At 44.3% G+C, this 24,158-nt stretch overlaps 1 protein-coding gene across 20 annotated transcripts in view; it reads right to left on the bottom strand.

Moving 5' to 3' along the window:
• The window catches only part of UBR5 (ubiquitin protein ligase E3 component n-recognin 5), a 110,298-nt gene extending 86,504 nt beyond the window's left edge, over positions 1 to 23,794 (bottom strand). For 16 of the 20 annotated variants that reach the window (XM_068108490.2, XM_068108504.2, XM_068108493.2 and 13 more), the window contains exons 1-10: positions 23,645 to 23,789; positions 13,892 to 13,936; positions 12,065 to 12,146; positions 11,643 to 11,719; positions 11,271 to 11,390; positions 9,147 to 9,260; positions 3,619 to 3,787; positions 3,261 to 3,420; positions 1,636 to 1,782; positions 903 to 1,114 (exon numbers count right to left, since the gene is read on the bottom strand). In XM_068108490.2, the coding sequence (XP_067964591.1) occupies positions 903 to 1,114; positions 1,636 to 1,782; positions 3,261 to 3,420; positions 3,619 to 3,787; positions 9,147 to 9,260; positions 11,271 to 11,390; positions 11,643 to 11,719; positions 12,065 to 12,146; positions 13,892 to 13,936; positions 23,645 to 23,706 (1,188 nt within the window). In that variant the 5' untranslated portion in view covers positions 23,707 to 23,789. Of the gene's footprint in view, positions 1 to 902; positions 1,115 to 1,635; positions 1,783 to 3,260; positions 3,421 to 3,618; positions 3,788 to 9,146; positions 9,261 to 11,270; positions 11,391 to 11,642; positions 11,720 to 12,064; positions 12,147 to 13,891; positions 13,937 to 23,644 lie in introns of all 20 variants that reach the window. The other 4 variants (XM_068108503.2, XM_078773102.1, XM_068108501.2 and 1 more) reach the window with 2 other exon arrangements.
• Positions 23,795 to 24,158: the final 364 nt, after the last annotated feature.

Here is a 24,158-nt window from a genome sequence, read left to right as displayed (position 1 = left end):
TCGCTGTTTCACTCACCGGCCGGAAGTAAAATAAAATACAACAGCAAACTATTCGGTCAATTCCGTAAAACGTATAATTGACCTTTTCATCCATTTACTTCACAGAGAAACCTTAGCAGTCGTAACACTTTGTGACTATTATGTGGACTTGGGGTTGGGGTTAGGAGCGGGGGGGGGGGGTTGAGGACTTGAACAAGAAAGGGTGAGTGGAGGACAGAGGAAAGAGCTGGAGGGGAATGGGAATCAGCAAAGGGTTGGGAAAACCGAGTTGGGAAAGAAGAAAATTTAGGCTTTAGAAAGAAGGTGTGAGGACTTGAAGAAGAAAGGGGTCGAGGACTTTACGTCACATTGTACATTATGCAGAATTTCCACGTACCCTACTATTACACTGTCAAAGGGCATTCCTAGCAAACTCCGTAAATATTCCACACTCTTCTTCGAATATTGAGATCGAATTCCCTAAGAACAGCTCAGTGGCACAGGGTTCTCTGCCTGTTAATGATCGTAAAAAAACAAAAAAACAATGCTTTAAAGGAGTTGTGACAAAATAGAGCTCGAAGCGTGTTAGACAAAGGCAGACAAAATGAATGGGATGCATTGACCTGTCAAAAGAAAAACAAAAATCAAATCGATTCCACGAAAGGATGTGTGTTCATGTGAACTGTTTTGTCACAACATTGCTATGTTATGTTACAATATATAACCACCTTTAGAGGCCATTTTTCCCCGCAAAGCGGGGGTTGGCCTTTTTCGGGAACCGTGGTTGTTGTTTTTTTTTTGGTCCCCTTGAACTCGATTATGTTATGTTATGTTACAATGAGCCTTCATAACCAATAACTGTAAAATACCACATTACCAAAACGAATACAGAGGCAAAAATCAAGTTCGAAGATCAAGGGCACCTTATCAATCCACCACTGCAGCTCTTCGCCGAGGGACACAGGACTCTGACTGGGAGGGGCAAGCTTCCTCTCAGCACCATGATCAGACTCGCGGCTGCCAGGTCGTTCAGAATCAAAGGCAGCACCATCAAGCCAACGGCGTTCACGTAGTCGCAGCACCGATTCGCGTTCACGGAGCAGCTCCGGGTCGCGTTCTACCGGCAGAAGGAGAACTGGTATGGGGTGAGTCACACCAGTTTGGGGAAAATGCGTCAGACGCTGAGGGCCCAGTACACTCACCTGTACTCACCATACGCGAATGCCATAGAGCATCACGGATAAAGCTCACCACAAGTAAAACACAGCTGCAACCACCATCAGCACATCATGACATCATCCTCCACACACTACACCTAATAGCATAAGAGCGTGGTAGTGAGGCTTAAAAAAAAAAAAAAAAAAAAACTCTCAAAACGTGGTCCATACAGTGGAAGTGCAAAGGAAAACTGCTGGATCTATCAACATTACCATACTACGTGTTCAACTTGCTTTCCGCTGCTGGAAACACCCACCCCATAAACCGGCATTTATTTGCAGCAAATCTGGATGGTATTGATGGAGAATGTTTGTCACAAAAGAAACCCTAGTTTGTTCACTTATTGGTGCTTTTTTCCCTCAGGCCTCAGGCATTTTGCAGGACCAGTAGACCACAATACAAGATGCCACAATGGCGGTGGCCAACAAGAGGGCTCACCCCGTGAGCCGAGGCGGGAGAGTGAAGAGCGACGGAACGATGGGTAGCCAAAGTAGCTGATGTCATCCGAAAACATGGCATCAGCGTCGATAATGACGCTTGGGTGGGCCGAGTGAATATCTGCATCAAGCAGAGACATCAGGTCCTCTGTTGGCATGAGACACGCAATGCAAGGGTTAAATATCCATCTTATATGGACTGAAAACCGGGTGCTACATCTGCTTACAACTTCGCTCTATGTGCGAAAGCGAAGCTTTTGTGATAGGCCGTACTTGCATGCTACGTGTGTGGTACTGAGATACCATTGATTAAACAATTGTCAGTTTGGTTGAACTGTATTAATGGCAAGTAACAGTGGGACACAGACAAGCAACATCCATTTAGCAGCATGACATGGAGATGTCACTGCAATGCCTGATAAACACAAAAGGTCACAAGAGATACCTCGTTAGTATTGTTTATGTATAGTAATACCTCACTTAGCACACAGAATGCGTTCCTGGAAAAGAGAGTGCTAATCAAAAATGGGCTAAAATGAGGCATTGTACCATTGTTTATATGGAGATGCGTTGCCAACAGCGTTATTTATTATGCATGAGTGGCCTATGAGGGCTTCATTGGGGTTATCGCTAATAGCGCCAATAATAATACAGATGGTAAATATATTATTTTATAAAATAAAAAAAAGAATGTTTTTTTTTTGTTTTGTTATAACATCAGTATGTACAAACATCTGTGAAAAATAATAATTGCTGTCACTCCTGCACCTCTTCCATGGCAGAGGTGGGAGACGAGGTGGGAGGACGCTCATCCTGCTGCAAAATGAAGGCGGAGTAAACAGCACTGATTGGCTCAGAGCGTGTGCATACAGCACAAACAATGGTGGCGAGTGCGTTTATTCGGAGAGCTCTCCACGTTTATGGATTTTCTTCATTTTTATTTTTGCAAAAATTGTTTTCCAGGACAAAGATGCATAGCAAATCAACGTTAAACGAGGTACAACTGTATTGGAAATTTGAGAAGCTTCGAATTCCTAATTCTACCTAACCTTCTGGAATAAGTGAAAATGAGGAGGGAGTGGGGGTGGGGTGACTTAGAGATGACAATAAACCTTCAAATAATTTTGATGACTGAATGAAATGAATGAATGATTGTTTTAAGGCCATTTTCCCCGCGAGAGCGGGGGTTAGCCTTGCGGGCCCCATGACAATCATGGTTCCCTGTTTGAGGCAATGTTTTTATGGCCGGATGCCCTTCCTGTCGCCAACCCTTGGTCACGCTCTTACGATGCGCAGGGATACGGTGTACCGATTCTAAACCGGGGTACACACCGGGATCATTCATCCCAGCAAGCTGGTACTCAATTTGCCGACCTCGGAAGGATGACAGGCTGAGTCAACCCCCCTGGCGTTAATTCAGCGATCGACCGGGATTCGAACCCAGGATCCTTGGATCCCAAGCCGCTAAGCCAACACCAAACCAACCAGACTAAGCCAACACTAACAGATCAAATTATAAATCTACCAAGACTTTATTGATTTTTGGAGTCGGACAAGGAGAGAGAGAGTGAAAGAGGAAGAAAAAGAGAAAGAGAGAGAATGAAGAACAGCAGTAAAAAGATATACCTCCTGGTAGGTAGGACTCGCTGCCTGTATCATCCCCATCATCTCCATCATCGTCATCTCGACTTAGCAGGTTGTTGACGGCCAGGTTGACGTCTAGGTTAGTGCGCTGCAGCTCCCGGATAATGACATTGCGAGACTTTCCTTGGAGCACCATTTGGGCCTGAAACAGGTACGTCAGTCAAATGCTCAGTTCACTAAACCAATCTTTAATCAAACAATTTAAGTGCCAAATGAATAATTCCCCGTTATTAAAGTTTAGAAGGAAGGTGTACAAGACAAATGGTCCAACAGTTCAGAATAACTTGTTCCAACTGCACAATTGTGTCGTGGGGATGGGGGGGGGGGGGGGGGAGTGCACCTGTGAGACGAGCTCCTCGGGAATAGCCGAGGCAGGTACCATGGGTTGGCTCCCAAGTAAAGCAGAGCTACGGTCTCGTCCGGTACGGATGACCCGAGTTTGACGACGCGAGTCCCGTGGGCTTGATGTAGAGCGGCTGGAAGCACCACCCATGCCCGAACTCCATCGCCTGAAGGGAGAAACGAAATAAAGTCAAACTAGAGTGGTGTGCAATGGCAAATCCCCACGCTTCCCAACTAAAGCAAAGTTAAACTAGAATGGCACTCAGTAGAGAGCATACCTCCGCCAGGTGAACAGTTTACGTTTTCTACCCTGGAATAGACCAGAAAATCACAATACAGAATCACATTTAATCAAAATCATCCGTCCACAACTTTTTGAGATATCCTGCTATATGTCGTTTTTGGCCCTATCTCCCAATGGCGAAGAATCACTCAAATAATTATAGCAGCTGGATCCGAATCCGGATCCGGATCTTCACCAAAATCTAATAATTTTGTCGTTGTCACATACACTACATCTCTGCCAAATTTCGTCGGAATCCATCCACAACTTTTTGAGCTATTTTGTTCACAAACGGACAGACAAACAGACAGACAGAGACAGACAGACAGGGGTGAAAACATAACCTCCATCCACCTTCGGTGGCGGAGGTAAATATGGCACAAGGTTCCACCAAGAATGACCTCATCAAATTTTGAGGTTAAAAAAAAAAAAATTCCCCATTTTGACCTCTCAAGTCCCCATGACCTGGGGCATGAATCAGGGTCAAATCAATAAAAAATCGTTACATATTTCATGCGACCCCAAATATTGATTGCATATACGAAGTCATGAAAAGTTTTAAAAGGTGCCCATAATTGCATTTTTTGGTATCTGACCTTTTGACCAAGCTAGAGGGGGCGGGGCCAAAAATGCTAGTGCTCTTGCACCTTCCTGTCATGAGTTGATCACAACTATGAAGTTTGGTGAATTTTTGCCCAACCAATTAGGAGTAGATAGCGTGACGGGCGGAGACAAAGACAGCGTGGGGATAACAAAAGGGAAGTTTGGGTAGAGGCAGCAAATAATAAACCAGGGGACATGAAAATACGACATATGGCATCCGAGCAAATGAAAAGTCTCCCTCGAGTCAGATTTTAATCTGATCATTCATCATTCCGTCATGTACTGCTGATAAATCGCTCGTCGTCAGTGCCAAGAGGGAATAGCAAAGAGGCCACGTACACACTTCAAAAAGTTAATGGAACCTTTGTAGGTGTGAAAGGGATCAACACGCCAGATGGCTGGATAATTACAGGATAAAGTAATCAGGCAAATTTAATCAAAATTGGAATGCAATTAGCTGATATTTTGTGCAAGGAGGCATAATTTTGGAAGGCATACGATTCTGGCAATGAAAATTAAACGTTTGAGAAATGATTTTGACTGAAGTTTGTTACAACATCATCAAAACGAATGAGGTTTGTCATAGTTTTCAAAGCAGGATGAGGAACGGAAAGAACATATGATTGCATTGAATCGGGAGTTATGAATAAGTTATATTGTGGTACACGGTGCAGAATTAATTTCTGCAAAGCGAGCCCATTTACCTCTTTCCAAATAATCAGAGATGTCCGGGTGTTATTTTTTATATAAATACAAAATGTGTTTGCATATCTCTTCTTCATTCTCTTCAGGGCATGATTATTGGCTGTTCCTCGATTATTAAATTTATATATTTGGGAAAATTACGTGCCCAGACCAGGAATCGAACCCAGGTCCTCTGGAAAACCGTACCAATGCTCTGCCATCTGAGCTATCTGGGAGACCCTGATCGAGCATGCAATTGGCAAGTCATCTTAATTATATATTATAGGGTCACAAAATATTGTGTCAACATCTATCATGGTGGCACTAGAGGCACTCGGAAACATGGTGGTGGGATTATGAAGTTGGAAAGAGGATTGACGAGAAGAGGAAGAAGTTCAAGGAGTGGCAGAAGGCGAAGGGTACGGGAGCAGAAACAGCAGAGCATGAAAGTTATAAGGCAGCCAGGAAGGCTGCAAAGAAAGAGGTAGCAAAGGCGCAGGAGGCATGTAGGAAAATGTTCGGAGAACGCTTGGATTCGGAAGAGGGTCAGAAAGCAGTATTCAGGATTGCAAAGCACATAGCGAAAGAGAGGTGTGACGTGATGGGGGTGAGTTGCTTGAAGGATGAAGTGGGACAAATCGTTGTCGACCCAGATGGAATTAAAGGAAGATGGAAAAGATATATGGAAATGCTGTTGAATACAGAGAATGAATGGGATGGCAACATAGAGAGTAACCCAGTTTTAGGACCGGCAGAGAAGATAACTGAGAAGGAAGTTGAGGAAGCGATAAAAGCAATGAAGAGTGGAAAAGCGGGAGGGCCAACGGGAGTTGTGGGAGATATGTTGAAGGCAGCAGGAAGTTGGGGTGTGAAGAGAATGACAGAGATCTGTAATCTGGTGGTGAAAGAAGGCCGCATTCCAGTGGATTGGGAACTGAGTACCCTCGTCCCTCTATACAAGGGGAAAGGTGACCCTCTGGAGTGTGGCTCGTACCGAGCGATAAAGTTATTGGAGCATGGAATGAAGGTATTGGAAAGGGTGTTGGAGAGGAGGATAAGGAAGAAAGTGAAGATCGACGAAATGCAGTTTGGATTTATGCCAGGAAGAGGAACGACAGATGCGCTTTTCATTGCGACGCAGTTGCAGGAGAAGTACATGGAGAAGAGGAAGAAGTTGTTTTTTGGGTTTGTTGATCTGGAGAAAGCATTCGATAGGGTTCCACGCAAAGTATTGACATGGGCATTGAGGAAGTTAGGAGTGGAGGAATGGTTGATCAGAGTAGTGATGGCAATGTACAAAAGAGCACGCACAGCTGTAAGGACGAAGGACGGGAACAGTGGTGAGTTTGAGGTGAAGGTGGGAGTGCATCAGGGGTCGGTACTAAGTCCACTACTATTTGTAGCTGTGATGGAGGTGCTGGCTCAGAACGTAAAGGAGGGTTTACCGTGGGAGTTGTTGTATGCAGATGATCTGGTGTTGATTGCGGAAAGTATGGATGGACTGAAGGAAAAGATGAACAAGTGGAAGGAATGTATGGAGACAAAAGGTCTGAAGGTGAATATCGGAAAGACGAAGGTGATGGCAAGTGGTAAAGCATGTGGTGAGGTGGAAAGAACTGGGAAGTGGCCGTGTGCTGTGTGCAGGAAGGGTGTCGGAGTGAACTCCATTCAATGTACAATGTGCGCTGAGTGGGTTCATCAAAAATGTAGTGATCTGAGAGGGTCATTTACCAGTGTGGCAGCTACATTCAAATGTAAGGTGTGCACAGAGGGAGCTGCAGATGGAGGAAATGTTGAGTTGGATCTTGGAGACGGCGTGAAGCTGGAAGGTGTGAAAACATTTTGCTACCTCGGAGACATGCTGAATGGAGAAGGTGGATCAGTCTCGGCAACGGTTGCTCGAGTGAGATGGGCATGGAAGAAGTTTCGGGAACTGAGTGGCGTGCTGATGAGGAGGAGAGTGTCGCTGAAGCTGAAGGGAAAGGTGTATGCTGCATGTGTGAGAAGTGTTATGATTTATGGGAGCGAGACATGGGTAATGAACGTAGAGCAGCAATGAAGGCTGGAAAGGGTGGAAATGCGAATGGTTCGATGGATGTGCGGAGTATCGTTGAGAGAGAGGAAGACAAATGATGAATTGCGAAAGATGATGGGAATATTGCCTGTGATTGATGCTGTGAAGAGGAACAGGCTGAGATGGTTTGGTCATGTGTTGAGGAAGGATGAAAGTGACTGGTTGAGAAGAGTGATGGAAATTGATGTAGAAGGAAGTAGAGGACGGGGAAGACCGAGAAAGACTTGGCTAAAGATGGTGGAAGAAGAAATGCGGGCAAGGGGGTTAACAAGGAGAGATGCAGAAAATAGGGCAAAATGGAGAAGATTGTCATGGGGACCGCAAGGCTAACCCCCGCTCTAGCAGGGAAAATGGCCTTAAAATGCATGTTGTTGTGTTGTTGTTGTATCTATCCATTGAGTTTTCCTTTGATTGCTGAACCCAGTAACAAGTAGAGAGCCATGCATGGAAACAAGGGACAAAGGCACCATTACCAGTGTGAGACGGAAGGCCGGCCAAAGTACTATAATGGAATTTATTTTTCAAATGGTTTTACTGTCACTTTTAATGACATAATTCAAATGACATGACCTAATGGCATAATGGCTACAAACATCATTACCCCTTTCCACTCGATGGCAATGGTCTGCTCCGAGTCTACGAGATTGGTGGTTCCATTCCTACAATGGCCGACTCGTACCAATGACTGAAAATGGTACGTGCTGCTTCCTCGCTTGATGCTCGGCATTTAATATAGCACAAACAAACCCCCATCTGTTAGCATCCATGGAGAGGAAGAAATTTCTCAATTGCTTGGGTGAGTGTAGAGATGGTGTCACCAGTACCGATAATGTCCCAAGGAAGTTATATCACTTCCCCCCCAAGCTCAACGGCCGTTTCTCTGTATGACCTGAGTTTCATTTATGTTTATCTACACGTGTGCACAGTTTGAGTTGCTGCTCCTCTATGAGCTTTTGAACCTGTAAAAGATTTATTATGGGATGTAGAGGCATTTAAACTGAGGAAGAAAAAAAATCTTGGAAACGTTTATCTCACACAATCCCACTGCCAATAATTCTAAAAACTATTCTGCTGAAAAATGGAACTTTCATGGGTTAAAGAGGGTTGTGTCATTAATCAAAGAGTGCGTTTGTAGGTTGGGGGTTAATGTGAGAAATGACGATTAAATGGGGGTTAATGAATTAGTGAGAAAAGTGTAGAGAAGCGAGTTATAAACTTCAAGAGAGAAGCTATCCGCATGAGACCATCGGCCATGACCTGTCCTGAGCCGACCAGATAAAAAAGCTGGCCTCCAACATCAGCGACCGACTGAGCATCCTCCATTGTTCCAAGTCTTACATGGGAAAATCAGCGATATGCAAAGTCTACAAAAGCCAGGCCTTTGTCCCCGTTTTTAAACATGTACACAGTATGACATACACACTATGGGCTGGCACCACAGCATTACACCTGTCTCTCCAGGATTCTGTGGAATCTAAAGCTATCAAAATTATTGGAATCTCCCGTGATGAGGTCGAACCTCAAAGTCTGCTTTCACATCGCAAGCAGGTCAGTGGCCTCTATTATTTTTCTTTTTTTTTTAACTGGCTCTTCTCCAATATTGCTCCCTCTACTCAGTCTACCGACCCTTCCTAACTAATCCCAAATGCACGCGTTCTTCCAGTAACTCCCTACTGATTGAACATCCAAAATCCAGGCTGTCTGCACACGTAAACTATAATTCCTCATTTCTCCAGTCTATAGAACCACCTTCCAGAGGCTGTTCTGTCTCATTCTTCCCTATAGGACTTCAAGCAAACAGTGCACCACCATCTCGTCATCCCCAATTCTGTCGCATGATCTTTATTACTCCCATTAACCTTTCCGAACCCAAACATCTTACTTGGTGGTTTCAGTGTTTCCTCCCCTCCTCCTTTTCCTCTTATTGCGTTCATTCGCTCCCTTGATGTTTATTCCACTGTCAGATCTACCTTGCTCTTCAATGAGCCTTGCTTCTCTAAAGAGAAAAAAGAAAAAGAAAAGAAAAAAAATTAACTTATTCAGGGCTCTTCTGCTGGAGCCCACTCTGCATGCTACCGACAGCCCCAGGCCACTTCTATTGCTGAACATCACTCTGCTTTCATACCTGGCTTAATGGCTTCCTCCACTCCCACAGTGAAAGGGTTGTTATCAATGGAATATTCTACTATCCTCTACCTTAGTGTTTTTTAACCTTTTCCCCCAACAGTGATCGGCAAAGGTGAGCAACAAATGAACATAAATGCAATTAATGTTCTTTACTATCTATACTTCAGCACTTCATACATCTCTAATAACATTTTACAGTAATATTTTGATTTTTTCAAAAATTGCCTAGGTTAGCTGCCTCAGATGTCACCCATCTTCAAATACACATGAAGGGCCTGATGGAATTACTTGAAAACATCGTTGTACCCATTGCCGGTAAAGAAAAAAACCCCCCAAAAAAACCACAGAACACTTTGACGTGAGGTTGACCGATATGCCTCCGCCCACATTGTTACATCATTATAATACTTGTACCAAGTTTGCTTGAAATCCATTCAGCTGTTCTCAAGTTATCACATTTTTACCTGACATGACCTCTGACCATTGACCTATTGACCCCAAAATTTAATCAGTTCATGTTTACATCATTATACATACCTGTACCAAGTTTTAATTTAAATCCCTTTAGCTGTTCACAAGTTAGCACATTTTTACCTGACACGACTTCTGACCTTTGACCCTGGGACCCCAAAATCTAATCAGTTAATCTTTACATCATTATACATATCTGCACCAAGTTTGAATTACACCCCTTTAGCCGTTCTCAAGTTACAGACCTATTATAGACTTTGACCTTTGACCTGTTGACTCCAAATTATAATCAATTAATCTTTACATCATTATACATACCTGTACAAAGTTTGAATTAAATCACTTCAGCCATTCTTAAGTTATAGACATATTACAGACTTTGACTTTTGACCTCTCGGTCCCAAATTCGAATCAGTTGATCTTTACATCATTATGCATACCTGCACCAAATTTGGTCAGAATCCCATCACTGGTTCACAAGTTATTGCGGTAACAGGATTTTTACCCAACATGACATCTGACCTTTGACCTCGTGAACACAAAATCTAATCAGTTTATCTTTAACTCATTATACATACCTGCACCAAGTTTGACTAAGTTCCCTTCAGCTGTTCTCAAGTTATCGCAGTAACGAAAACCTATCATGGACAGACAACCTGAACATATAACGCCTCTGGCGACTCCGTCGGCGGAGGCCTAAATACACTGCCTTGCCACGTGCCATCAGGTTGGTTGGAAACCTTAGGTTTGGTTAGAAGCTCGGAGTGAGTTCTTCGCTAGTGTGTAAAAAATATATACATGGAAAGTGTAACTAGACCCACTCGCCATATCTTCACAAACATACACGGCATGAAGGGAAACTGTCCCCAATTGCTAAATAAGTTCTACTACTCATGAATATTCATGAACAATCCATACATGCATATGATGTCATAATCCACACGTGCCTGCAACTCTTTTCTATTACCTTAACCCTACATACCCAACCCTCTTCATTGCAAATTACTGTTTCCTCCCCTCCTCTTTTCCTGTTTTTTTCTAGTCGTGTCCCCACTGCCCCCACTGCCCCCACTGTCAGTACATCGCTGTTTTCTTCTCTATCACCCACTCTTACACGGGCCTATATCTTGTATTAAAAACATCTAAAAGTAATACAAATATCGATGCAGTTTGTTATGCTTCATCCAGTCGAATTTAATCAGTAAAAGTATAAAACTGAAAAAGATGGAGTTGTCTGGTACTTGTAAGTCCAGCTTTTTCAATTGTAAACTTATACCAATACAAATAGCCGATTTAGTATTTCATCAAACAATTCAACGAAGCCCTCGTGTTCCCCAACAGATACCCAAACATCCTAGGTGCAGATTCTCGATATTTTTGTGCATGAGAATAACCAAAGTGCACCGACCCCAAAGGGTGGCTTGTCAGACGCCCCAGAGAATCGGAACCAGAAAGCAGCCATGGGGACTCGGAGCTGCGACCCAGGCGTGATGTCCTTCCGGATCCTGAAGTGCTGCCTTGCTTGGGGCTGGATACACCGGGTTATGGCACGTGGGCCAGTTAGATCATGAGGATATAAATGGTCAAAATAAACAACACATACACAGAGGTGAAAGTTCATTAATCGATATGATGGTGTGAGCCATCGCTTTCGACGGAATGTTCAATATATGCAAGTGTAAAAAGTATCAACGTGTGGCCCAGGGCATAAATATTGTGGTTTGAAGGACGTGGCCAGGTAAATAATTCAATGGCCCAAGTGCATATTTATTAAAGTAACCTGTCAGAGCTGTCTGGCTTTCCCAGGTCAAGGCGCTCTGGGTGTATAGAGAAGGCAATTCTGCAGACACGTCCATCCTGTCACATGAGACACACCACACAATGAGGATGTCTCAGCTACAAAGGCAGACTAACTTTACATCGGTAAGTAGAAAACAGGGAGAACGTCAACAAATTAAACATCCGACAGACATTCGGGTACCTGCAGTCTTATTCAATCTGTGTTGATATTTAGCTTGAGCACACATAGGGAAACAAATCAAACACAGAGATCTGAAAAATGAACTCGTTCTACAATGCAGATATCACATCAACAAATTCCAACCCTCCTACCCCCACCACCCTCCCGATTCCCCTTTCAATTGTCCTGTTACACTTCAGTAGTGCAACAAACAAGGCTCCGAGCTTCGCACAGAAACACACCTCGAGTAAGAAGGCGGCGTGTCCAGGACCAACGACACACTGCCTTATTGTAAACTGTTCCAGAGAGCTGAAGACATGATGGCTGAAAAAACACAACCAGAAACATGTGGATATTAAGTTGGAATTAAACAAACAAAATAAAGACAAAATCCTTTAGTATCATCAATGGAAAAAAGGACAGATAGGTAGGTATAATACCCGAGATCAAATTCAACACCAATTGGAGCAACGTCATTGATCAGACTACAATTTTTGCAGTAAAACTGTTAAAGATGGAATGAAACTTCTTCTTCTTCTTCTTCAATGACGGCAACAAGTTTCCCACTTGCTTGTGGAGTTCGTTGGGGGGGGGGGAGATTGGTCGAAGTCTTTCACAAACCGGCTGACCAGCAAGGTTAGGGCAGGAATTTGTAAATTTGGCCATGGTGCCGGCGATAACTCGCCTACTCTTCGCGAAGGTAAACTGTGGTCCATCAACTAATGCCGGCAGATGGGACGCCCGTTTAACGTCCATCCAAGGGACGGCATACACACTGGTGAATCACCCTGCCTGTAAAACACCAGGATGACAGTTTATAGCTGGATCAGGATTGCAACCTTGGCTTGACAGTTCAGAGTCGAGTGCACAATGCCACAAAGGCATTTTCCTCCTTCATTCCTCTTTTCTCCCGCCTCTGGAACAAACTCCCTCACTCTCTTCAATCCCACTCCACCCTCCAGGTCTTTAAAACAGCTGTTCACCACCATCTCTTATCTTCCCCCATCCAAAACCTTGATCTTTTCTACCCCTGCTAATTTCACCCCAATTACACTTTTTTGAAATACCAACTTCTGTCCTGGAAGTCCTTGGTGTCCTTGTGTTTTATACTTCTCCCCTCCCCCCCCCCCCCTTCCCACACCTCCTCCCCCCAAGCCCTCTCCCTCCCACACATCTCCCTGCTCTCAAATGTTGTGTTTATGTGCTTCCCCTTCTCTCCCCATCTTGTCTTCCGCTCCCTCTTTTTATATATTTTGTTTGTCTGGTTGATTTGTTTGTGAAATAAATGTTAGCTCTTTCACGAGCCTCGATTCAGTAGACAAAAAAAAGGCCATCTTGCCATCCCAACAAGAAACACAACAAACGGAGTCGAATTTGCATGGCTAAGTATGTAGCTACAGTAAATAATTTTACTTAACCTCTCTTTAAACGCTCATCTACTTTTTTTAAAAAAACATGAATTAAGAAAACATTTCCATGTTTCACCTTTGCTTGTGCAGTTCAACTGACAGTCATGGTTTGGCCATAGCAGGGTTTAACAAATTCGCTATAAAAGAGTTCAAGTTAACTGATCCATAATGGTTCAAAACATTTTGGTAATCCAAGAAAAAATTAATTCCACATTACAGATCGTTTGAGTTGAAATTCATTTGTTAAACCAAGAAAGCGTAAGCGAAAGAAAGCGCAATCAGTTGAAAATCCCTACGCTTCGTACCTAAAGCAATGTTGAAAGATGGCAAAAAATTCCATGAGGAATAACCCAATATAATTTTTTTAGTTTAAAAGTCTGTATTCAAAATCACCACTCAGATTGGGGAAGGAATACCAAGCAAAGCTGAAACCTCTGACTGTAAGTGACCGATAAAGCAACCGTACATGTGCATTGTGCATGCGTGTGTGCAATCTCATCAATGGCATGTTACATGAACCTAAGAATCTCTGGGATCCACTTTGAGAAAAACTGTATATTTTCAGTGGAGTCAGAACCCCGTTGGCTTATGAATTGGTCAGCAAAAACGCAGATGCGGAGCAGGTTAGTCACATCACAAACTGACGAAATAAAATCCTACCTGGGCACTGAAGTTTTGCTCAGCTTTTCCGACACCTCCCGCAGCCTATGATAAACACGAGCACACAGTGAGCATGATAAACAAGCTGAAAGAATATTGTACGAGACAATGAAATGTGCATGGAATACTGTATTTAATTAGATAGGATCAAAATAATAAACTCAGTATTACTCGTCCAAAAGTATTTGTGAAGAGCAGCCATTTTGATTTTAGAATCTGAACACAAATGTGCCGTTTCGATCACCGTCGAGGGCCGATTATATGGAGTTGCTTGGCTAAGTAGTCAATGTTTAATCAAACATCAGGAGGGCCACCTTGTCAATGTTTTCGCACATCTCAATTGGAGAATGATGTACAAACTGCCCTATCAAGCCAGTTTATGAAAATGTCCCGACAAGGGAATGCTGTGTTGCACAACATGCAAGGATACACAAGGCCATTCAGCCCATCAAGCCTGTGCTACATCGACATGAAATATCGATTCAACCTAACAGTTTATAAAGTTATATTCACTGCCTGGGGACAGGGGAAGGGGGTTGGGGGGGGGGGATATGAAGGAGTAGGGATGAGAGCAGTGGTGCAAGCACAGACATCACCACATGTAACACAATACAAAAAATAAAAAATTCAAATTTTTTTTAAAATCTTATTAATACAACCCAAAACCCTATTGGTTTTACCTATAGCTGCTTGGCATTGGCATGCTGCTGTCAGCTCACCCCATGTCAAAAACACCTCCAGATCCTCCTGTGTCACATGGTCCAAGACTACCCCTTCCATCATGTAGTCCCTATTTCTATAATTGCGCCCCATTCCCAGCACCTTACATTTGCATATGTTAACCTGCATCTGCCAATCTCGGAATACCTTGCCTTTACTGAATCGGATCACCTTCCTTTCTCCTATCAACCTCACCTCAAAGCTTTGTGTCATCTACAAATTTGGAAAGTCACATCTCTTAACCTCATCGTCAAAATCATTGATGTAGATTATGAATTAACAAGAGTGAGAATTGCTTTGCAATACAAGACCCCTCCCAAGTTTCAGTTCAATATGTTAAAGGGTAAGGGGGGAAAAAGTCTGGAAAACTGACCCATGTATAAAGTTATATTTTCTCAGTTCAAAAAGGGTGTAACTACATGAAAATTTGGTGAAACAGCCCAAAAATCAAAATTGTTTTGAAACTTGTCATAATAAAGCCATGGATCAAGTTTCAGTTGAATATGTTAAAGGGTATGGAAAAAGTGCAGAAAACTACAGGTGGGACGGATAGACAGACACAGAGACAAAGACAGAGACAGACGGAGAGCAAACCGAACCCTCTGGTTAGGGGACTAATAATGGTCCGAGAAGGGATCCCTGAGGTACCCCACTACTTACAACCTCCCGGTCCAACAACCGAAACTCACAGCCACTCTGTTTCTATCAGTAATCCAGTCAGCTACACAAACCCTCACCTTGGATCACAGCCTTCTCTGTGATACCTTCTCAGAGCTCCAGGGGGAGGTTAATAGCCCAGATCCATGGGGGGTTGGAGGGAAGGAGTGGGGGTTAAAATTAATATCCCAGGGAATCTGGGTAGAAGAAAGCATGCAAATTATCTTTCCGTAAATGTGTAGGGTAGTGGTTCTCGACCCATCAACCATAGAGGGAGACCCTTGCAGCTCTCGATGATATATGTGGGGCGCATCCGCACAACTTACATAATGCTTCATCCCTAAATGCCTTTCACATTGAACGTTTTCGAAACGATGAGGGCTGGATGACAAAAAAAGCAAAATGGCTTCCCATTTCTTTCAAACACCACAAACAGCTCTCTCTAGTCATCTAGTACCTTTCTGCCTCCTGCTGCCAAACTGCGATGTTTGCTTCCTTCATTGCTTTCCGAATCCATGCAAGGTAGTTTCTCTCCGCGGACTACACGGCGATACATTTTCCCATATCCAACCTAATCCACAACTCCCCGATAACAAACCGTGAGTAGCAGCCGGGTTTGTTTTTTCCCGGAACCGGAAACCGACAAATAACCAATTTCAAAACGCAATTTGAATATTCACCATACGATTTGTGATGCTCTCGTGCCCAAGGCATGTGACATTTTAGGGCAAGCTCATTGGTTACTACACAATTTCAACATGACCGCTGCCTCAATGACAATTATCTTTTCTTTGCCGTTCGGAAATATGCCACGATATCAGTTCTGTTATGAAATATGATGATTTTAGAATTTGACCCTACTCTATACATCTATATATAATAACACATGCTCTATATGTAATTATATATACATATATATATATATAGTGTATTGCCACCTGGTGGCAATACACTATATATATGTATATATAATTACATAGAGCATGTGTTATCTATCTATAATGCCAGTAATCTCTGTGTGTGTGTGTGTGTGTGTGTGTGTGTGTGTGTGTGTGTGTGTGTGTGTGTGTGTGTGTGTGTGTGTGTGTGTGTGTGTGTGTGTGTGTGTGTGTGTGTATGTGTGTATGTCTGTTTGTTTGTCTGTGACCGCTGTTTCTCGACAACCACGGGTCCGATATACTTGAAACTTGCCAGGTATATTGCTGGGGACCCGAGGATGTGCCTTTTCAAGGTTTCATATTAATCGGACAAGTAGTTAGCGAGCTATGTCCAAAAAACGATTCAACCAATCAGAGAGCAGCGAGCTATCACGTGTGGCGAACAGACTCTGCCTCGGACGGCACATTTGAGAGCGTATTCATTTATTTCACGTTGGCAAACTATGTTGGCGTTAAACTATGTTTTAAAACTAATTAAAACTAATTTGCGATTCTTTCGCTTTCCTGCGCGTTTGTGCACGCTATGGCGATTTCTTTACCAAACTCCGCAAGCCGTTCGCTTTGGACCAAACCATTTCATGTAAATAGAGGGGGGGGGGGGGGGGGGATTGTCACCATACTCGCAAGCCGTTCGCTTTGGACCAAACCATTTCATGTAAATAGAGGGGGGGGATTGTCACCGTACTCGCAAGCCGTTCGCTTTGGACCAAACCATTTCATGTAAATAGAGGGGGGGGGGATATAATTTTAGATATATATATAGTACGGGCATGCCCTAGTCTATCTATAATTCCAGTAATCTCTGTGTGTGTGTATGTGTGTATGTCTGTGTGTTTGTCTGTGACCGCTGTTTCTCGACAACCACGGGTCCGATATACTTGAAACTTGCCAGGTATATTGCTGGGGACCTGAGGATGTGCCTTTTCAAGGTTTCATATTAATCGGACAAGTAGTTACTGAGCTATGGCGATTTCTTTACCAAACTCCGCAAGCCGTTCGCTTTGGACCAAACCATTTCATGTAAATAGAGGGGGGGGGATTGTCACCGTACTCGCAAGCCGTTCGCTTTGGACCAAACCATTTCATGTAAATAGAGGGGGGGGGGATTGTCACCGTACTCGCAAGCCGTTCGCTTTGGACCAAACCATTTCATGTAAATAGAGGGGGGGGATTGTCACCGTACTCGCAAGCCGTTCGCTTTGGACCAAACCATTTCATGTAAATAGAGGGGGGGGGATATAATTTTAGATATATATATAGTACGGGCATGCCCTAGTCTATCTATAATTCCAGTAATCTCTGTGTGTCTGTGTGTGTGTCTGTGTGTTTGTCTGTGACCGCTGTTTCTCGACAACCACGGGTCCGATATACTTGAAACTTGCCAGGTATATTGCTGGGGACCCGAGGATGTGCCTTTTCAAGGTTTCATATTAATCGGACAAGTAGTTACCGAGCTATGGCGATTTCTTTACCAAACTCCGCAAGCCGTTTGCTTTGGACCAAACCATTGCATGTAAATAGAGGGGGGGGATTGTCACCGTACTCGCAAGCCGTTCGCTTTGGACCAAACCATTTCATGTAAATAGAGGGGGGGGATTGTCACCGTACTCGCAAGCCGTTCGCTTTGGACCAAACCATTTCATGTAAATAGAGGGGGGGGATTGTCACCGTACTCGCAGGCCGTTCGCTTTGGACCAAACCATTTCATGTAAATAGAGGGGGGGGATATAATTTTAGATATATATATATATAGTACGGGCATGCCCTAGTTATATATAGATGTATAGAGTAGGGTCAAATTCTAAAATCATCATATTTCATAACAGAAAAGATATCGTGGCATAAGGTGGGGTGGCGATAACCGAAAGGAGCTGGGATAACAAATAATAAACTAGAACGACACTCAGTAAAACACATACCTCTGCTAGGCTGGACAGTATGATTTGTATCCCACTTATAGGCCAGATCTGGATCCGGACCTGAACCAAAATCTAATTGGCTAGTTCTTGTCACGTAAACAACTCGTCCACCAAGTTTAGTCATAAGTCGTCCATAACTTTTTTAAATATCATGTTATATATCGCTTTTCGCCCGATCTCTCAATGGTGAAGAATCAATTAAGAAATTAAATAATTCTCGTATAAAAACCTCGTATCCTCGTATCTCAATCCATATTAAGATCTTCACCAAAATCGAATCTATTTGTCCTTGTCAGACACCCAACCGGTCCACCACGTTTCATCCAAGTCCATCCAAAACTTTTTGAGATATCCTGCTATGTATAGTTTTTGGCCATATCTCCCAATGGTGAAGAATCACGTAAAAAAAAAAAAAAAAAAAAATCATATCCGAATCCAAATTCTGATCTTCACCAAAATCGAATCAAATCGTTCTTCTCAGACATCCAACCTGTCCACCAAGTTTCGTCCAAATCCGTCCACAACCTTTTGAGATATCGCACTTTTGAGACACTTCGCACTCGGTAGAGCGAATACTTCCGCCAGGCTGAACAGTCTATGTTTTGTATCCCACTGACAGGCCGAATCTGGATTCGGACAAGAACCAAAATCGAATCACCTTGTTCTTGTCACCTAACCAACTCATCCACCAAGTTTCGGCTGAATCCGTCCATATGTTTTTGAGATATCGAGCTATATATTTTTTCTGGCCTAATCTCTCAATGGTGAAGAATCACTTAAAAATTCTCCAATCCGGATCCGGATATTCACCAAAATCTATTCCATTTGTCATCGTCACACAACCAACCTGTCCACTAAGTTTCATCCGAATCCATCCAAAACCTTGAGGCATCCTGCTCACAGACAGACAGACGTGAAAACGTAACATCCATCCACCTTCGCTGATGGAGACAAATACGCCATTGACATCATAACCACCGTTTAGAGGCCATTTTTCCCCGCAAAGCGGGGGTTGGCCTTTTCGGGGACCGTGGTTGTTGTTGTTTTTTGGTCCCCTTTTTGAAGCAATGTTTTACGGCCGGATGCCCTTCCTGCCGCCAACCCTGTTTGTCGCCTTTTTACGATAAACAGGGAATTACCAGTGAACTGGTACTCAATTTACCGACCTGGGAAGGATGACAGGCTGAGTCAACCCCCCTGGCGTTAATTCAGCGATCGACTGGGATTCGAACCCAGGATCCTTGGATCCGAAGCCCTAACCACCCTAACCATTGACATCATAGGAGGAGGGAAATTTACCCATTCATAATTCTGTCCATAATGACACGTTCTTCGTTAGTAAATTACGTGATAACATTAGACTTTTGAACAAATGTGCCCGATACTATATTAACATTTACAAAACAAAACCTCAGGCTCACCAAGCAACTGCTGTGAAACAGTTTGGTGGAAGAACAACAACGCACTAAAACTTTCCTATCTCCAACCAGATTGCTCAATGAAGTGGCTTGCGTTATATGTGCATATTCTGATTATGGTTAGGGGACCTTTCTTGGTAGTTTCCCTCCTAGTGGTGCACCATTTATGGCACTTGAAGCACAGTGTCATGTAAGGCCAAGCCCTTCCATGCCCTCAATATCTGGGTGTTAACCTCTCTGGCCATGAGGAAAGAGGACTCCGTGAAATCTACACCTTTGTCATTAGAATCTACTTTTGGCCTAGGGCGCGGATCTCTGATACTTGTGCCATTTCTGGTCCTCGCAATGACCTTAACTTCCTACATCATAATAAAATACGCAATTTGGGGTCTGTCTGTCTGAATATTTTTGACCGCAATACATTCCGTCGTTACTTATCAAATCTCAACCAAACTTGCCATGAGGCCTAAGGGTCAAACAATGAAGGTTGTAGCGAATTCATTTGCCCCCCCCCCCTCCCCAAAGGGGTTTACTTCCGCCAAGGGATTTGCTGGACATCTACAGTATCTCAATGAGCAGCTCATTGGTTTAATTGGCTTCGATTCACCTGTATCCCCAGAATCAAAATGAGTAATATGAAAAGGAAGGCACGGATAAACCTCCAAAGTACATCCAGCTGAATATCAGGAAATGTGGACATGTCAAAAGAGAATTTCATCACGAGGAACACGATGGACTTCTTCACGTGCCTCAAAATCCCAGGTGGTTTTTCTGGATTCTGACCGCGGAGTCTTGAGAGCTAAGAGGATTACAGCGAAGACACCACAGACAGTTAAACAAGGTGGTAAAGTTGAACACTTGAAGGTGGTAAATGACGACGCTGAAAGGTGTGTGGCCTTTATTGGGGAGTATAATGCCATCATTGCAAAGTAGAACAAACAATTCTTCCTTCAAGTTGGGCAGGACCTCAGAAGTCACTTCCCCAAAAGGGAAAAAAAGGACATTATATCGATGCAAAAGAGACTAACCACCACGAGGCCACCATGGTCCATAACTTCCAACCTCATCGAGCAACCTGGGAAATCCAATATGGATCAAATTTGATGTGATATTTACTTCTTTTTATATTGGAATTTTAGGTTTAAATTTTGCCTTCAAGTGAGGACCACCCTAGTACAAATACATGTAATACCAACAACAACAACCCGAAACCTGTCGTCTGTATTCTTCGTGATACAACAACAACAACAACATGCATTTTAAGGCCATTTTCCCTGCGAGAGCAGGGGTTAGCCTTGCGGTCCCCATGACAATCTTCTCCATTTTGCCCTATTTTCTGCATCTCCCCTTGTTAACCCCCTTGCCCGCATTTCTTCTTCGAACATCTTTAGCCAAGTCTTTCTCGGTCTTCCCCGTCCGCTACTTCCTTCTACATTAATTTCCATCACTCTTCTCAACCAGTCACTTTCATCCTTCCTCAACACATGACCAAACCATCTCAACCTGTTCCTCTACACAGCATCAATCACAGGCTCTATTCCCAATGTATAAACCACCTTTAGAGGCCATTTTTCCCTGCAAGCGGGGGTTGGCCTTTTTCGGGAACTGTGGTTGTTGTTGTTTTTCGGTCCCCTTTTTGAAGCAATGTTTTACGGCCGGATGCCCTTCCTGACGCCAACCCTTTTTGCCACCTTTAACGACGAGCAGGGAATTTCCAGTGAACTGGTACTCAATTTGCCGACCTCGGAAGGATGACAGGCTGAGTCAACCCCCCTGGCGTTAATTCAGCAATTGACCGGGATTCGAACCCAGGATCCTAGGATCCTAAGCCGGCACCCTAGCCGCTAGCCCAACACCAGGGATCCCAATTATTCCCAATTCTATTCCCAATTCCCAATGTATACACATTTCCCAATGTATACACATGTATACACATCGCCCTCCCTATTCCCAATGTATACACAAATATAATGTATACACAAATAAAAAGAAAACTTGCATCATGCTCTATTTACAGCGTTGGTCCTGCCGAAGCAGTTTCTTGCCGAGGGTTACACTGGGTGGTTTGCCATTGCCTTCGAGCGTTGTTTGGGTGTGGTCTATCCTTTTAAATGCTGAGCGAAGCAGCACACACCATTTTTAGTCTTTGGTACGACTCAGCCAAGGTTTGAATCACTGCCGACCTCCCAGACCCTCTAACCATTCCGCCACGAAGTCTGGTGTATTTCTACACGTAAACATAATACATACTGATACATACGTATGGTATTTACATCCTTGCATATGAAAAAAGTCGTATTTATAAGTACTTGAAATCTAAAACAAACATAATTGGTATGCCACTCCAAAACTTTTGTGAACACTTCGCAAATCCAAACAATTCCCAACTTAGTCATTCAAACCACAGTCCCATGGCAATCTTGAAATGGCATTAATTAATTAATTCCTCAGTTAACTTCCTAAGTCCGTCATGATACCAGTGGCGTTGTCCTACCATTATACCCCACCCCTCCCCCGTCCATGTCTCAGTCAGGACAACTGCCTTCGTGGTCACTCCTGGACACTGACCAAGCCTGCGGCCGGTTGAAGGAGGAGAGCAGTCTTCTATACTCATTGACTGGTTAATGTGTGGAACGGACTCAACGAATAAGTCCTCCATTCACCGGGTGTCTTTATATGCAAAAATATTTTAAGACAGGACACGACTTCAACAACGATAAGACCAGGCGCTGCCCTCCTGTCCTACTTCCCTACCTGACCATTACATTCATTATAGAATATGCCAAGACAAAAGTCAGTTATTAAACTCTCCTATCACTGTAACAAGGGTGGAGAGTAGGTGGGGCAGGGGGAGGGGGAGGGTAAGGGAATGGGGGGGGGGGGGTGATGATTTAGGAAAGGAAGAGGGAGTCAGGAGAGGGCGAGGGCGAGGAAGTAGGGGAGGGCGAGGGGGTAGGGGGAGGGCGAGGGGGTAGGGGGAGGGCGAGGGGGTAGGGGGAGGTCGAGGGAGTGGACGAGGGGCTAGGGGGAGGATACGGGAGTAGGGGGAGGGCGATGAGGTAGGGGGAGGGCGAGGAGGTAGGGGGAGGGCGAGGAGGTAGGGGGAGGGCGAGGAGGTAGGGGGAGGGCGAGGAGGTAGGGGGAGGGCGAGGAGGTAGGGGGAGGGCGAGGAGGTAGGGGGAGGGCGAGGAGGTAGGGGGAGGGCGAGGAGGTAGGGGGAGGACGAGGAGGTAGGAGGATGGGTTAGGAGGATGGGTTAGGAGGAATTCACTACTTGAGGCTCAACAACAGAAGAGCTGTTTAACGAGAGGTTGTTATAAAAACCAACCCGGTTTGCAGTTGTGGCCACAAACTTAACCTGAGTGTGGATTAACGAAGCCGCGTCATTTGGTATAATACAACCAACAACGAATGAATAAACTATCCTTCAATCATTGTCCATTAGAGATGCTTCCATCGAGCAAAACAAGAATGATAATAAAGAAAGAAAACAAGCATCCGAATCCTTGTAGTTCCATTTCATGTGGAGCGAAAGGCGAAAAGAACACATAATGGAAAATGAACGGCCATTCCAAATCCAAGAGAGCCAAAGGTGAAGCGATCGCTTTGTCGAAATGAGAACAAAGAAAAACCTCGAACGAAACACAACAGCCCGATGGCCATGACGACCCACAACGGTGAACTTGAGGGAAACCCGGTGGTGGGAGCGCGACCATGGACCGACGGACAACACGTGAACACCGACCGACTCCATGATAAAGGACGAGGCAACGACGACAAAATCATTCAATACCGATGTCCACAAGTCCCAGGAACCAAGCCCACTCGAAATGCGGCTCACGGCGCCATCTTAATGGTGTTTCGGGTCTCGACCATTTTAACGCCTTTGGATTCGCAAAAAACAAGAAGCGAACCGGCGTCGAGGAACCGCAGCCATTGGGCCTAGGCCTCCAAGCCTGTGCGGAGCCTACGGACTTTCCTAGCGGTGGCACACGAGCTCGGAAGCACGGCGAGTGGACGAGCCGGGGCTCCGTTTCGACAAAAACGTTCGCGTGAAGAATGAAACAAAAGGTGTACGTGCGTGTACGTGTGGTTGCGCACCGGTCGTACAGCTGCTCCTCGGTCCCCGGGAGCGGGTGCACGACGAAATGCACGGAGGTCATGGCGAAGATTCTCGCTTCGGAACCTCAGGTGCAGCTGCTAGTAAAAGCCGCCACCGCCATTAGGGGCGGATCCGCTGCGCCGTTCCCTTGAGGAGGAGCTCGCCGATTGGTCACCGGACTGTCCGCCCGTCCGTCCGGTTCGAATACGTCACGTCGGCCACGTGCTCTCGATTCCGACTGAGAAGTGAGACTGCTCTCCGCGAAACGCTTTGTTTATTTAATTATTTCCCTCACACACAATAAAAAAAAGTCGACAGGAAAATTCAGTGACGACGGAGGATGTCTATTTTATTACGTACGCACAAAATTATCGCCACCCCTGCCACTTTTCGCATCACTGGATACCGAATGAATATCTTACGCCATTCGCTTACATACGTACGTAATAAATGAATATAGCGCAAACCACAAAGCCTCGGTAATCCGAGTACATTTGCATGCAATGGTAAGAG

This window comes from Myxine glutinosa, chromosome 2 (assembly GCF_964187855.1).
Source record: "Myxine glutinosa chromosome 2, kmMyxGlut1.1, whole genome shotgun sequence".
Lineage (NCBI taxonomy): Eukaryota > Metazoa > Chordata > Myxini > Myxiniformes > Myxinidae > Myxine > Myxine glutinosa.
This window is presented reverse-complemented; position numbering and strand designations above follow the sequence as displayed.